This window comes from Rhamphochromis sp. 'chilingali' (assembly GCF_963969265.1).
Source record: "Rhamphochromis sp. 'chilingali' genome assembly, chromosome: 12".
Classification (NCBI taxonomy): Eukaryota; Metazoa; Chordata; class Actinopteri; order Cichliformes; family Cichlidae; genus Rhamphochromis; species Rhamphochromis sp. 'chilingali'.
Window position 1 is genome coordinate 7153308 of NC_137939.1, and position 13790 is coordinate 7167097.

General features: G+C 37.2%; 1 protein-coding gene across 1 annotated transcript in view; it reads right to left on the reverse strand.

The window, feature by feature from the left end:
- Positions 1-2731: 2731 nt before the first annotated feature.
- Positions 2732-13790, reverse strand: part of gpr153 (G protein-coupled receptor 153) — a 40934-nt gene continuing 29875 nt past the window's right edge. The window contains exons 4-6 of the mRNA XM_080899049.1: positions 10272-10461; positions 7764-7948; positions 2732-5724 (exon numbers count right to left, since the gene is read on the reverse strand). Coding sequence (XP_080755175.1) covers positions 4882-5724; positions 7764-7948; positions 10272-10461 — 1218 coding nt within the window. The 3' untranslated portion in view covers positions 2732-4881. The remainder of the gene's footprint in view (positions 5725-7763; positions 7949-10271; positions 10462-13790) is intronic.

Here is a 13790-nt window from a genome sequence, read left to right on the forward strand (position 1 = left end):
AATTTTGTGGAGTTTTGAGGAAAACGGACTCGGTGGAGTTTGACTGTCATTTCTTCCATTCTTCTCTGGTTTCACGCGTAAGTACCGAAACAGTAGCGGGAAAATCAGATACTTGTTGGACAGCAAAGCAATTTTCTGCTATATGCAACTAATTACATGCTCAGTGATGTCCTCTAGATTTGGATACGCTTATTTGATTCTGATCTGAGCTTTATCATGTTATATTTCAATCTGAATTTATCCAATTAACTTTTTTCACCTTTTGGATTTTCTATTTTTTTTTTTCCAGCTCCTTCTTTACTGGGATTTCCCACTTTTAGGTTAAAGTGTCTCCTTTTATTTGAAAATAATAATAATAATAATAATAATAATAATAATAATAATAATAATAATAATAATAATACCATTATTATAGATTCATATAACTCCTCCCTGGGCTTTATATAGTGAAGTTCCAGACCATATTTGTAAAATTTACTGTAATCCTCATTAATCTGACGTCTTTTTTATTCTACATGCGCGTAATCCACAGAAGAATGGAAAGTAGCAACTTTTTTTGAAAAATACATCTGAGATTTTTCATTTTGTTAAGCAGTGGTGAAAAAAGTGTTTGTAGACTAGGTCAGGTAGTTTTGAGGATAACTGCATAACCACATCAACTTGTTGCACTATAGGCTGTGCTGGCTTTAAGGCTGCTGTAGACCTCTTTTTAGGTGCACTTTTCTTCCGCTGCTTCAGCGGAGGTGCCATAAAGTGTCTCCCCTTTCTTTTCTAGCAGCGCTGGAGAGGATAGCACCTTAAAGCGAGTAGAATTGCTGAAACGCCCACAGCTATTTCAGACGACCCATGCTGAAAACACTGCTGTCTCACAGAAGAAGTTTCCATGTGATAAGGGCAGCCTGTTTTTTGTTTTGTTTTTTGGGGTTGTTTTTTTTTTGGGGGGGGGGGGGGGGGGGGGGTTTGGCCAGAGAAACCTCAGTTATTATCCTGTCTCTGTCCAAACTATTTGTTATTCCATCTTTTTTTTTTTGTTTGTTTGTTTTGTTTTGACTGGTCTGCTAATAAAACCCTGCAATCTCTCCCCGCAAAGTCAAAGCTGCGCTTTCCATAAGACCCGTACAAGGGTCTCAGACCACGGCACAAGAAAAGTTTGTTTAATACAATAAAGAAAATGCCACGTGACCTTCACACTGAATGACCTTTAAACTATTTCTAAGAATTTCTATGAACTCTTCTTGCACTGGCCTAGTTTGGTCCACTATAATAGCTAACTATATTAGAGCCGAAAACCTAAGGGAAAGAGAGAATACTTTATTAGCATTAAACTGCGCCCAGTGAAGCGCACTTAAGAGAGCAGACGTGGATGAAGTGCGCTTCAGACGTCTCTGTTCCTTGCCAATAAAAGCAGACCTGGCTCGCCCGGGTTCAGCACAGCCATGCAGTGCTTTAATTTATTTTGATGATCAGCGCAATTAAAACTGTAGTTTACAGATTGCTGCCACAGTCAGATGCACACACACACTAGAGATTGTCATTGGTTTCAAGCTGTTTCTAAACCGCGTGAATTACCTTTTGGCACGTAGAAGGTGACGTGAACATGCTCATTGTTGTTAAAAAAAAACAAACAACCTCTGGCTACAGACAACGCCAATTTCTCCACAAATTTTCCCTTACTTTAGAATAATGCTCACTGTCGATCAACAGCTGAAAGAAATCAACGTAACCAAACACTGATCATAAAATTAAACTTCATCATCACATTAACAGTCAATTAAACCTCAGGGATATTTCCGATGAAAATCAAAGTGACAACAGGTGTACTTCAGTGGCAACAAGATAACCCACAAAGAGGGAATGGTTTTGCAGGTATTGGCGAAAAATCATCTCTTTATCCCTCTGAACTAAGCTCAATTATTATTCCTGTATACCCAAAAGTGATCATCTGTCAAAAAGTCAATGCTTTGTTTGTATAGGTTATATAAAATCAAGAATAATCTGTTTTGCAAATATCCCTAAGAGCGTGCTTTATTACACCAGCTCTGTGTTCTACATCATAACCAATCCAGTGCTTTTTGCTTTGCCAAAATAGTTTTATTTATTGTAATTTCTACTGCCCCCTTGGTTAGGCTGCTTGAAAAAGACAGATTGCAGCTTTTACCGTTTGACAGAAATGTTCTTCCTCATTCAGAATGACTTCATATTTTTCATTAGATATATTTTTGACTAATTATAAGTCAATTAGTCATTTGCAACAAATACAGACAAACATTTTTTTTTATCAAACGCCACCAGTCACTTTTTGGCACAGCAGGTATGGCATCGAATTCCTTTATTAAAACATGTGAGAAGCCAAATCATTAAAACAATAGTAAATGAGTAAAGTAACAAGAGATTTTATGAAAAAGTTGTTCCAATTTTAATTAATCTGCGCTCCATAAGTAATGAGGGCATTCTAAGGCAAATGACCAAATCTATATCCTGCTAGAATCCCAAATGCTTTGCAAATTAAAGGTGAGCTCAGAAAATGTGTGGCTGTACTAAACTAAGTAGAACTAACCATTGTTAGTCAAACCTTAGTCTTTAACCGAGGACTTAATGAGGTTCACTTTCATCTGGCCTTGGTGACACATAAAATGATGTCATCTCTTTGCCTGTCAGGGAAATTCTGCTCTGTTCCATGAAAAGCACATATTGTACAAGCAACAAATAAAGTGGACCTGAAACATCATCTTGTGAATTTAATCAGTCATATGTTTTTAACAAAGTCATCATCTGAACAAGAAAATCATAACATACATAACATCATTCATATTTGAGTCATAGATCTTTGAATATGTTACAAAATTAGATTATGATATAATAAACACAACAAAATCCCAAAAAACAAAAAAGTCTATGACACAGCAAAGTTTGACAGGGGAACATGGTGATATGCTTCCAAAGACAGACACATTTCAGCTAACTTCTCCTTCTCCATTTTAATACCTGCAAGTAAAGGCAGGTGCACCAATATATGAAAATTAGAAAGTTTACACGACTGCAGATGACCAATAACTTTATCACTTGAATAGTATGGAAAAAAAAAATCACAACTAATAAGGCTTCAAGGGGGATACTGTTGTTTTCACTTTGTCCTCATGCTGTAATATCTTTGAAAACTTGCACCTAACTTGTGCAAATCAGCTACATTCACATTAGAAGTTATTGTTAACTGAATGTGGTTCCGCTATTATTATTTTGTTATTTTAAGTCAAAGAATTTTCAGTCATTTTTTAAACAAATTATCACTGTGGTATAAATTAGATGTGACTCTTTAATTTAACATCACCTACACCCATCAGTTCATTTTACTGCCTATTCTGAGTGAGGGTGCTATGTGACAATGCCTCAGAAAAACGCTTACTGTTTAAGCGTCATTGAACTTTTGCACCTTACAGTGTTAGATAATCACAGTCTCTACCCAAATCTAGAAATACATTTAAGCTTTAATCCTTCAACAGCATTACTCACTGATACTTTGGCTATGTTTATATTTAATTTGCTTTATCTTTGATTTTGGTTTGACTTTGATTAATCTGGTGTTTAAAAAAAAAAAAAGTAACATCACACTAAAAAATGCTCACAAAACAGTTCAGATCCATTATTTATATTTTGTGTGTTATGAGTTGACAAGTGAAATATAAGGTTGGGTTTTTGCTGTGTGTGGAAAATTACTAGAAGTATTGTTCAATCAAAAGCTTTTTTATTTAAAACGCTCCTCATTTGTGCTAACATTTTTGAAGGTTTAAGATGCGACAACTCCATTTAAATTATGCTACATCTCAATCACATCCTGAAGGCTGTGATTATTGAACCTTTGGACTAGTTAGCAACTTTTAAGGGTTCTGTCTTAGCTGGCTACTTTAAAAAAAAATCCTTTCTGATATTTCTAAGCGGTTGACATACTGCGCTGTCATGAAGATGAAGTTCCATTTGCATATTAGTTTGATGATTTGATTTAAAAAACAAAACAAAACAAAACATTGGGATATTAAGACTTGAGGGGAAATGTTCTAACCATAGGTCTAATTAAACAGAAAACACTAAAACCATTAATTAAGATATCCTCTATATATACACGACATGTCAATCTTCTTTAAAAAAAAAATGACTTCACATTTTCATTAAGGATTTAGGGGTGTTCCGGCTATATCTCAATATCTCACAGAGTAACTGTAAAAGTATAGGCATTTCAGAAACTGGAGTTACCCTGGCAGTTTACTTACAACAAAGGGTGCTTGAAAAATAGTTTTTTTATTGTGTTGTGAATGATGATAAAAAAAAATAAATTAAAAAAATGGTGGACATTATTATAAAAAACGCACATATTTAAAATGTCAAGCTCAAGGTACAGTGGCAGTACTCAGGGAATCTGTATCCATCCACCAAAACACACACAGTCATTACAGGGCAAATTGAAAAAAAAAATGTACGTTTTTGAGTGACAAAAATAAAGAAACACCACCATGAAAAAAAACCAACCTCTTCCAATTCTTTGAAGATCAAAAAACACCAAAATCTGAGTTAGAGGATGTTCACATGGTTTAAAAACTATTTCTCTGCATCAGTGATGGGAAAAATGTCCTCAGTGGATACTCTGTGATGTAAAAGTTGAAAACTTTTTAACTAGCCTACATAATAAATCAACAGGCCCATTCAAACATTTTGTCCAAGGCCATTTAGCATAACAGATATTTATTGGTGGTATATAGTTAAACAGAAGTGTGGCATGAGTAAAAAGGCCGGAATATTCCAGTAAGTCACTTTTCCGTTACCACCAATATTCCAGTGGTTTTCGTTATGATTCCGTAATGATGTTGATATAAATAAGGAAAAAGTCTTTTACATGGTAGAACCTACAGAATCAGACCGAAAGGTGATATATCCCGAGGATGATGCCGAGGGTGTGCTTGCAAAACTGTTTGTGCTTCCTTTACTCTCAGCCTTGCTCAGATGCTTCTGTTGTACCCATTCAGCTCCAGCACCAGTCCCAGCACCACCTCCTGTCCTGGGCCTAAAGCCAGAGTGCCCTGGAGACTGTCGGCTGCACCCAGACGAGCCCATTTCCCCTTGCTGTTTCCCATCTCGCTGGCGCTCTCGACAGCCTTTCCCAGAACCACAAGCCCCAGGACTCTTCTTTCCCGCAGGTCTGTCTGGTTTGGGTGAACCCTCAGGTGAGTGGACCCTACTACTGCTTCTTTTGTGTTCTGACAACCGCCTGAGCACTTGAGGCTCACGCTCAAAGTCTGTGAGTGGAAAGTGGGGAAGGACTGTGTGCTGTTCATACACATTAGGGATAAGTGAGATGGTGGACGCACGTCTCGGGCTCTTTCTGGGGCTCGGCAGCGGCGTCTCGTCTATAAAGTTTATCACTTCGTCGCGGCTGAAACACCGCAGTTCATCCTCGTAATGCTCCCCGCCACAAACCACACGGGGCAGATGCCTGAGAGAGTGCATGCTATCCTCAGAGCGTCGCCGCTTGCGGTGAGGGTGATGGTGTCGGTGGTTCTCCTCGTGGTAGGAGACCAGGCTGCTCCTGCGCCTCTCGCGGCGCGGCAAGGTGGAGCTGTAATGGGCACTCACTATCATGTCCTCGGTGGAGCCCCATCTGTGCAGGTATGAGGGGATCCGCTCGCAGGTCCACATGTCGGTTTCGTCGTGGGAGTATCTTCTTGTAGGGGGCACCTGGATGCAAAACACAGATCAAATCTTTTAGCTATTTCAAAACTTTTACATGAATTTTAATTTTTAATAAATGCTGCACATTATATGAGATACATGTTGAGCACTAGTATAGCTCGACTACATTATCAAAGACCCAGAATAGTACATGTAGGATTATTCGACATCATCTGGTGGTTAATGTCATTGTAATAGTTCAGTGCAGTTTTAGAAGCGCTGATTTGCACTGAAGGCATTCAGCACCCAGAAAACAAAAGCCAACGTTTTTGTTTGTTTTTCTAGATCTGATTCTGTTGTTTTGCTTGTGTAAAATCCTACATGTAGCATATATCAGTTGTTTATTGAAGACCCTACGCATACAAGTTTAACCTTAATTTTAATCAGTCCCATAAGCCATGCATGACACACATCAACAAGATCATAACTCTTATAACTTATAGCTCTCATCTCCATTATTTGGAGAAGAAAACTGAAAACGCTGACATTTTCCTACATGTTATACTCACATTCCATTCAGTTCTGACAACTATGCAAGAGAGAGAGGGTTCGTCAAGGTGACGTCAAGAGCCTCAAGACTGAAATCAGCCTGCCCCCCTGCGGTGGCTTTTAGTAAATGCAGAGAAATTTAAAACAGCAGACGATACAGTAGCATTCAGGCAGAAGTGCTGTACAGCAGAGGGCAGCATAGGCATTAGAATGACTTAAGATGCAGGACAAAAAGAGACAGAGAGAGAGACAGAGGGAGAAAGTGAAAGAGAGACAAGCCAATAAAGCTGGAGGAGCTTTATTTTGCAATCAAACCGCTTGAGAGGCATCACAGCAACTCTCAGATGGGGGTGCTATTTGATAATGACTTTAAGAGGTTGGTGGATTCATGACTTATTTAGGCCTTAAGCCTTTCAGGGCAAATGGCAAAAAATGTGACGGAATCACACTTCAGCCAGTCGTCCTATAAATGAAATGTAGTTCTTGCAGTCACAGAGATACAGCAAGGAATAAAACAGCTATAAAGTGCTTTGGTAATCTGAATCTATTATCAGGTGAAAACAAACATATGACACAAAAACTATGGATGGAGTAATGTTTGGTTTAATGATGTGATGGCTACTGTATACATCTCTGTTTCAATCTTTTTTGTAAAGTCAAATAGAATAGACATTGAACTCCACATGAGTGGTTGGTCTTTGAAGGGTCCATTATAGTGCTGGACAGCTGTCCAGTTGTTGTACCAACTTCAATGATTATTTTCAGTGCATGTAAATGTAGCAGTTTGGGCTACAGGCTGTGGAGCCCCCATCAAAGTAATACAAAGATGACACAGTGTCTTGAATCTTAGAAAAGTTTAATAAAGTGTAGGTTGCACCGGCTGATTTTAAAGTTAGGTTTTCTAACCACAGTCTTCCAGGCCAAGTCTAGCGAGTCACAATCTTTTCTATTTTAATTAATAATTTTAAATATTATTGATTTAATATCTCAAATTGACTCAGACTTTTTGGTGTTGTTGATTTGCCCTAGAAGGCTGCATGTTAGATCAAGCTTTGTTAATGTAGCTGAAAATGATCATTTCATTGTTCTGCGTCTGACTGGGATGGATGCTGGATCCAATGGTGACCATGCATTTGGGCAGAACATGAGATAATGCTTATTGTGTCTTTCTGAAGCCTTGAAGGATTCCTGAAATGTAGAAGGTAAGTCTGTTACTAAACACTTACCCTCTTACAAAGTGAAAATGTAGTCACCTGCTTGCAGGACACATTGCTTGTTTAAAAAAAAAAAAAAAAAAAAAAAAAGCGCATATAATGAACTGATGGGACTTCTGATGGTCATATTTACCAAACAATAGTCAGCCCGAGTTTGTTTTTGATTTCATGTGAGAAAAGGACAAAAATCTGGGAGATATAGCGTCACAAAATCTAATAATTTCAGTAAATTCAGTCAAGATGCTGTACAGGCCCACAAGGCCATTTCACCATGCACATTAACAATAAAAGGATTTCAACTGATCAAGTAAAAGAAATGAAGAAAATCAATAAAAAATATACCTGCAAATACTGCATTTTATCTTCCTGTTGTTCCCTCAATGGATACCCTTGCAGAACCCCCCTTTCTAAGGTTGAGAACTCATACTTGGCATTACGGTCTATCGTCACGATTTCAGGCGCCGAGCTATAGTCATATGGTCTGTCATATATTAAGTCGGCATGAATTCCTCCGTCTTGGCTGTTTTCTGCAAAGTGCAGAAAAGTACGAGCGTCAGCATTAGAGAGCAACGGACTCAATACACAAGACAGACAGACAGACAGACGAATAGATAAGAGAGACAAGTTCAACTGTTCTCCGATTTGTCGACTTTCCTACGTGTCTGCTCTGAAATATGAGCTTCAGATTCAAGAGAAAAGGCTTTCATTTCAGTGTTTGGTTCAAAATTTTGAAGTAATGCCAAACAGTTGAACAGGAACAATATCACGTGTTCTTAGTATCGAAATACCAATCTCCCAAGAATATTTTCCCAATTTCTACATTTGTGTTCATTAGATATATCAATTGGGATGGGTGTAAAATGCTTGAGGAAAATGCTTGCCAAAAGGATGAAAGATGAAAGTAGCTATGTGCACAAGCAGCTTAGCATGCATGTCAGTAGCTTTGGAATAACAGGAAACAATCCTTATACATACAACTGTGACGAGTTATACATGGCAAGCCCTCTGGAAAAAAAGCACAGAACTGGTAGTGTTAATTATCAAACAGAATAAGGAACTATCTAATGTTGTCTTATGGCTCCTGCTGGACAATGAGCAGTTCTGAGGGAGGGTGTCATAAGAGAGGATCAAAAGGTTTGGAGGGTTAAAAACAGGAGAGAAGGGATTCAGGTTGGGTTGAGTTTAAACAGTGCCAATAGTCCAAAAAAAAAAAAAAAAAGACAGGTGGTTCAGTTTGCAATAACTGTAAATATCATGGACCTAGTTCATGAGCGCATGATTATCATGTGACCTAATTTTGAGACCAGATTTTGCTGATAGTGTCTGTGATTTCTTGGTGAACAGGTTAGCTTTCACCCCCCTTTGAAAATCTCCCTATAAAATGTCTAGTAAGTGATGTTTAATAAATATTTCTGCCGTTAAATCGCTATAATCTGACTCAAAGTGAAAATCAAAATAAAAAATTAAAATAAAAAATAAAACTAAATTAAAAAAAGAAAGAAAGAAAACAAAATAAATACAGTAAACAGATTTTGTTTTTCAATTTTTATGTATTTTTGAGTTATGATCTTGGCTGTATCCTTTTGTGACTTGAGGAAAATATGACCATCATAATGACATGAAAGTGGTTTTCAGCTTTACGGCAATTGCTCCGGTTTGACTCTGGACTCTAAGACATAAATGGGAAACCATTTATTTTAACATCCTCTCACCAGGGCATTCTGGAGGAAGACTGCCCAGTTTAAATCCAGAGCGGAAAAAAGACAAAAGTGCTGCAAGGTAAATATGTACTTTGCCCAGCCCTATTTCTTTCTTTTTTTTTTAAAGAACACAGCAAACATTTTAGAAAAGTACACAGCATGTACAAAACACAGAAGATATACTGAATATTTAGAATTAAATTACACAGACACTTGTCCCTCCAGTTTCATCTCCTGACAACAAAGGTCACTTGATAGGTCACATGATAACAACTGACCACTGATTTCAGACCTCTGACTACAATAAAAAACAAAAACTAAGAATATTCACCCCAAGCCAATTCTAATTAAATCTAAGAAACATGTACCAATAGCCCAAACCACGATGACTAAGCAGATGTTAACTAATCTGCAAATTGTTTTCTAGAATGAGATGTTAAAATTGTCCATCTAAACTGTTAAAAGCAACAATAACAGTAGCCTAAAGCTAGTAGACAGTAGACAATTTATTAAATTATTATCACAGATCTCTCCTTTTAAATGCCTTACACGCAGGCCTGATGATTTTAGGATGTAGTTACAGGTATTATCTGCATCAGTGAATAACATCATTTTATTAAAAGATTTCCTTTGGATTACAACATTTGTGAGTTGTAACTTTACAAAAGGGATGCATAGACATTAAAGTCTGTAAAAAGGCAGAGATTACACCACACTGTATCTCGGGGAGCAGAAGATGACATCACTATCAAGCATTACACCATAGAGAAAATAGTTTTTGACTCTGTTCCCTTGCTGCAAAATTGCTTCTCTCTCTGTCAAGAGACAGCCCAGAAGCCAATACAAATGAACCTCTACTCTGAGAGTGATGCTTTACCTTTCACTGTCAAAGGAGATTTTGTGAACAGATCAAGTGTAGTTTAAAGTTAATGTTTATCAATTTAAAACATCATAATCACATCCCATTTTTATCTTTAAAGTCCACCCTTTCAGTTTGGGCATGCCTTCACAGAGCATTTAAAATCTACTCTTAATGCTCAAACTAATCCACATGTATGTCCTAAGAAATACCAATCAATATTCACATCATGGGGTGAAGAGGAAGGAAAAAGGAGGCAGGAGAGGAGGGAGATGCTTAACAGTAGCTTACCCTCATCCACATCGTCGTTGGACATGATGGCGACACATTTCTCCCACACCATGCGGATGTCGGCCCGATAGCGGTCGCATGCCCAGAGGAACATTGGCAGCAGGATGGACTGGGCAATGGAGCACCACAGCACACACAAAACCATCCAGTTATAGGAGCGGTCAAACTTCAGGCTAGCAAAGCTCACCACCTGCCCAGGGTCAATAAAAAATATATATTTTTAAAATCTGTTATAATGAAGAGTGACGATTTAGACTTAGAAAGTTTCCCCAGTTTTGTTTTTTCAATATATTTTTTATTGATTTTATAATTGAGCAGTATACAACAATCACCTTCAAAAGAACACAATAGAAGTTGGACGGCAAGTCAACAAGGTGGTAATACAGCATACATAAATGTTAAGACAGAGTATATTTCACTTAAGTTTATCCATCAGGCTAATGACTGGTTGCCAAATCTTATAAAACACACTCTCTCGGTTAGACAAGGTAAACCTGATTTTCTCCAGATGGAGTACATTTCCAAATTCTCTCAACCACATTTCGAAGGTAGGAGGTTTATCAGACTTCCAGCAGAGAAGTATCAGCTTTCTAGCCACAAGTGTGGTCATTGACACAACCTGCGTCTCTGTCTTGTCCCTTGCCCATCCCGGTTCCCCAGTTTTGTTTAAATCCACTCAGTGATGCACAAGATATGGACTGGATGGATAAATCAGTCAACAGTAAACCAGTTAATATTTACTCAGACTGTAGCAAGGTAAACATACTGAGTTAAGCATCAAATGTTTATGGCAGCACTGCTTTCCAGGCTTAAGAGTTTACTGATAATAGATCTTATGAACACAACAGAAAGAACATCAGGTATCTTTTACAGGATCACCACACAGTACTTCCTGGTTTAAATAAGCAAAGTGAGCGGGAACAGATACATCTCTTAGACATTTACATTGGTGGCAGTTTGTTCTTAATCTCAGCGTAAACCAGTAAATGTACCTGTTTACAGACTTTAAACGGTCACCCCCCTTGGGAACATATACTCCTGCTAGTGTATTTATGGTATCAGATAATCTAAGTTAAAATAATTTGAAACAGATGCAAACAGTCCAAAAGTAAAAGGAAGAAAAAACCCTCCTGTGAGAAGCATTTCAGTCCAGATTTTCCAGTGCCAGATGAAAGAAACCTGCAGCCAAGTTCCTACTAAACATTATCTTCCAGATCCACTCCCATATGTTAGAAAATCGTATTATGTACCCTTCATCATCAGTTCTATAAGCAGCCTATGTATGGCTATCATAGCCAGTATTTACAAGGCAAACAGTATGGCCTTTGTCTGTCACTACCATTACTTCAATAAGTGATTAAAGCAATAAATAATAATAATAATAATAATAATAATAATAATAATAATAATAATAATAATAATAATAATAATAATAAAGGTACATTTGACAATATTTCAAAGTATTTCTTTTGCAGTGACAAATTTTCAAAGTGGCTAACTACAATATACAAAGGAAGCTTGAAGAAACTAGAAGAATCAACTGATTTAATGCAACACTTTTGCAGTTGCAATAGTCCAATGTATGTTTACATCATGAATAACCTCCAGTATCAACAATTATCACCGGACTCCATGAAGTCCTGGGAAAAATGAAGTACTCCCTTTAATGTTTCCATAGGGATGTGCAGCCATGTACAGCTAATAAAACCTAGTTAACTGATCAACAGCAAGTGTGACCACCCCTATAAAAAGCAAAAGTTTCCAGTTTGCTGGACCGGAGCATACAGGTGTTTCTAAGCACAATGCAACAATCTTCCTAGGATTGTTTGTCCCAGCAAATGTCAGAGAATGCAATGTTCAGAAAAACTTCAAGACCCAGAGCTACATCTCAGAGTCTGCAGGCTTCAGTTAGCATGTTAAATGTTAAAGTTTAAGTCATTATCTCAGTCATCGGGCCACAACAGTGATTACAGTAAAGCTTCTTTCAGCTGCTCCCCTTGTCATAAGGGTTGGCACAGCAGGAAGTTCCGCATGTTTGAATTGGCAGAGTTTTATGCCAGGCGCCCTTTCTGACACAACCAGAAAGGTGATTTACATCTCCGGCTGGAACTGAACCCACGGCCTTTCACTTGTCAAGTGAATGTGAAAACCCCAGTGGTTATTGCAAACTTAAAATTATCTCAGGTTTAACCTCCTTCGATCATGCCTTGTGCTCAAATACCAACCATTTATCCCTGTTGCTAAGAGACTTGATAAAGTTGTAAACCCTTAACCTGATATTGCCTTTGTTTGCCTACTGAGACAATAAAACACACTGAAGTTAAACAGTTTTTTCTCCACTTTACCACCCCACGAGTGATGCACTAATAAACATTTCCCATGTTGTGACTTTAAACTGTAGGATGAATCTTTTTCAAGGGGTACTGATGTAGTTTTTATGAATATTTGAGGATTTTAGATTTAAAGCTAAGAATATAGAACTTCATCTTCCTTAAGTTAAAGAATAGCTTCTTACAGTTTTTACCCAGAACTTTTTACACTTTGATATAAAAACCCTGGAAGTTATGAAGCACGTGTTTTCACATACTGTATATCTGCCCCTGGAAAATTCATGTATTTAGTCTGTTCACATAAATTAGTTTTTATATTTAACAGTAGTGATTCTATTCTGCTCTGATAATTTGTTCCTCTGTATCATACTTTGTAAGACCATACAGTTCACAATAAATATACGTACTCATTTGTATCTGTTAGAGGTTTCTATGCATTTAAATAGCTCATTACACCCAGCCATAAAGATGGCTAGCAGGCCTACTGTTGTTTGGTTTACTACATCTGAAATGTGATCTTTCCTCAGCACCCCACCTTTTGTTTTGCACACATGTAAAGTAGTAACACAATACATTGCTATAAGTGTGTACAGTTGTCTTTTTTAATAATAATAATAATAATAATAATAATATTTTCTAGCTAATAAAGCAAAAGGTGTTTTATATACCCTGCAACATCTTAATTCAGAAGTGTAATATTGTGAAACCTTATGGGTAAAACCATGACATACACCAAACACTACAGAGCCATTACACAAAAATAGTGGCAAAGAAAATTTAATTACACTTCATAATTCACAAATTCATAAACAATTTCCGAGGATCTTTTTCTGAATACATAACATATTTATTAGACCCCCACCCAACCTAAGGTTTATGCCCACACACATAGGAAGCAGAATTATTGTTTTAAACTCAAATTTAAGAGCACATTAAAAGCTAAGAGCTGAATTTTATTTGAAAATAGCAAAAATATATTGAAGAGACTTGTCATAAAATAGCCAAAAAATAAAGATTACTATTGAAAGCATCTTTTGCAATGATGATATTCTGTAATTTTTAAAGTGTTCTTTAGGCTTTATGAAAGTCTTTCAAGTGTTTTCTTCAGAAATTGGCTGCTTTTTCACTCGGTTTTTTTCATTCTAGTCCTTGTACCTGATCATTTTAAGAACAGTATCCTGAGTCCTTA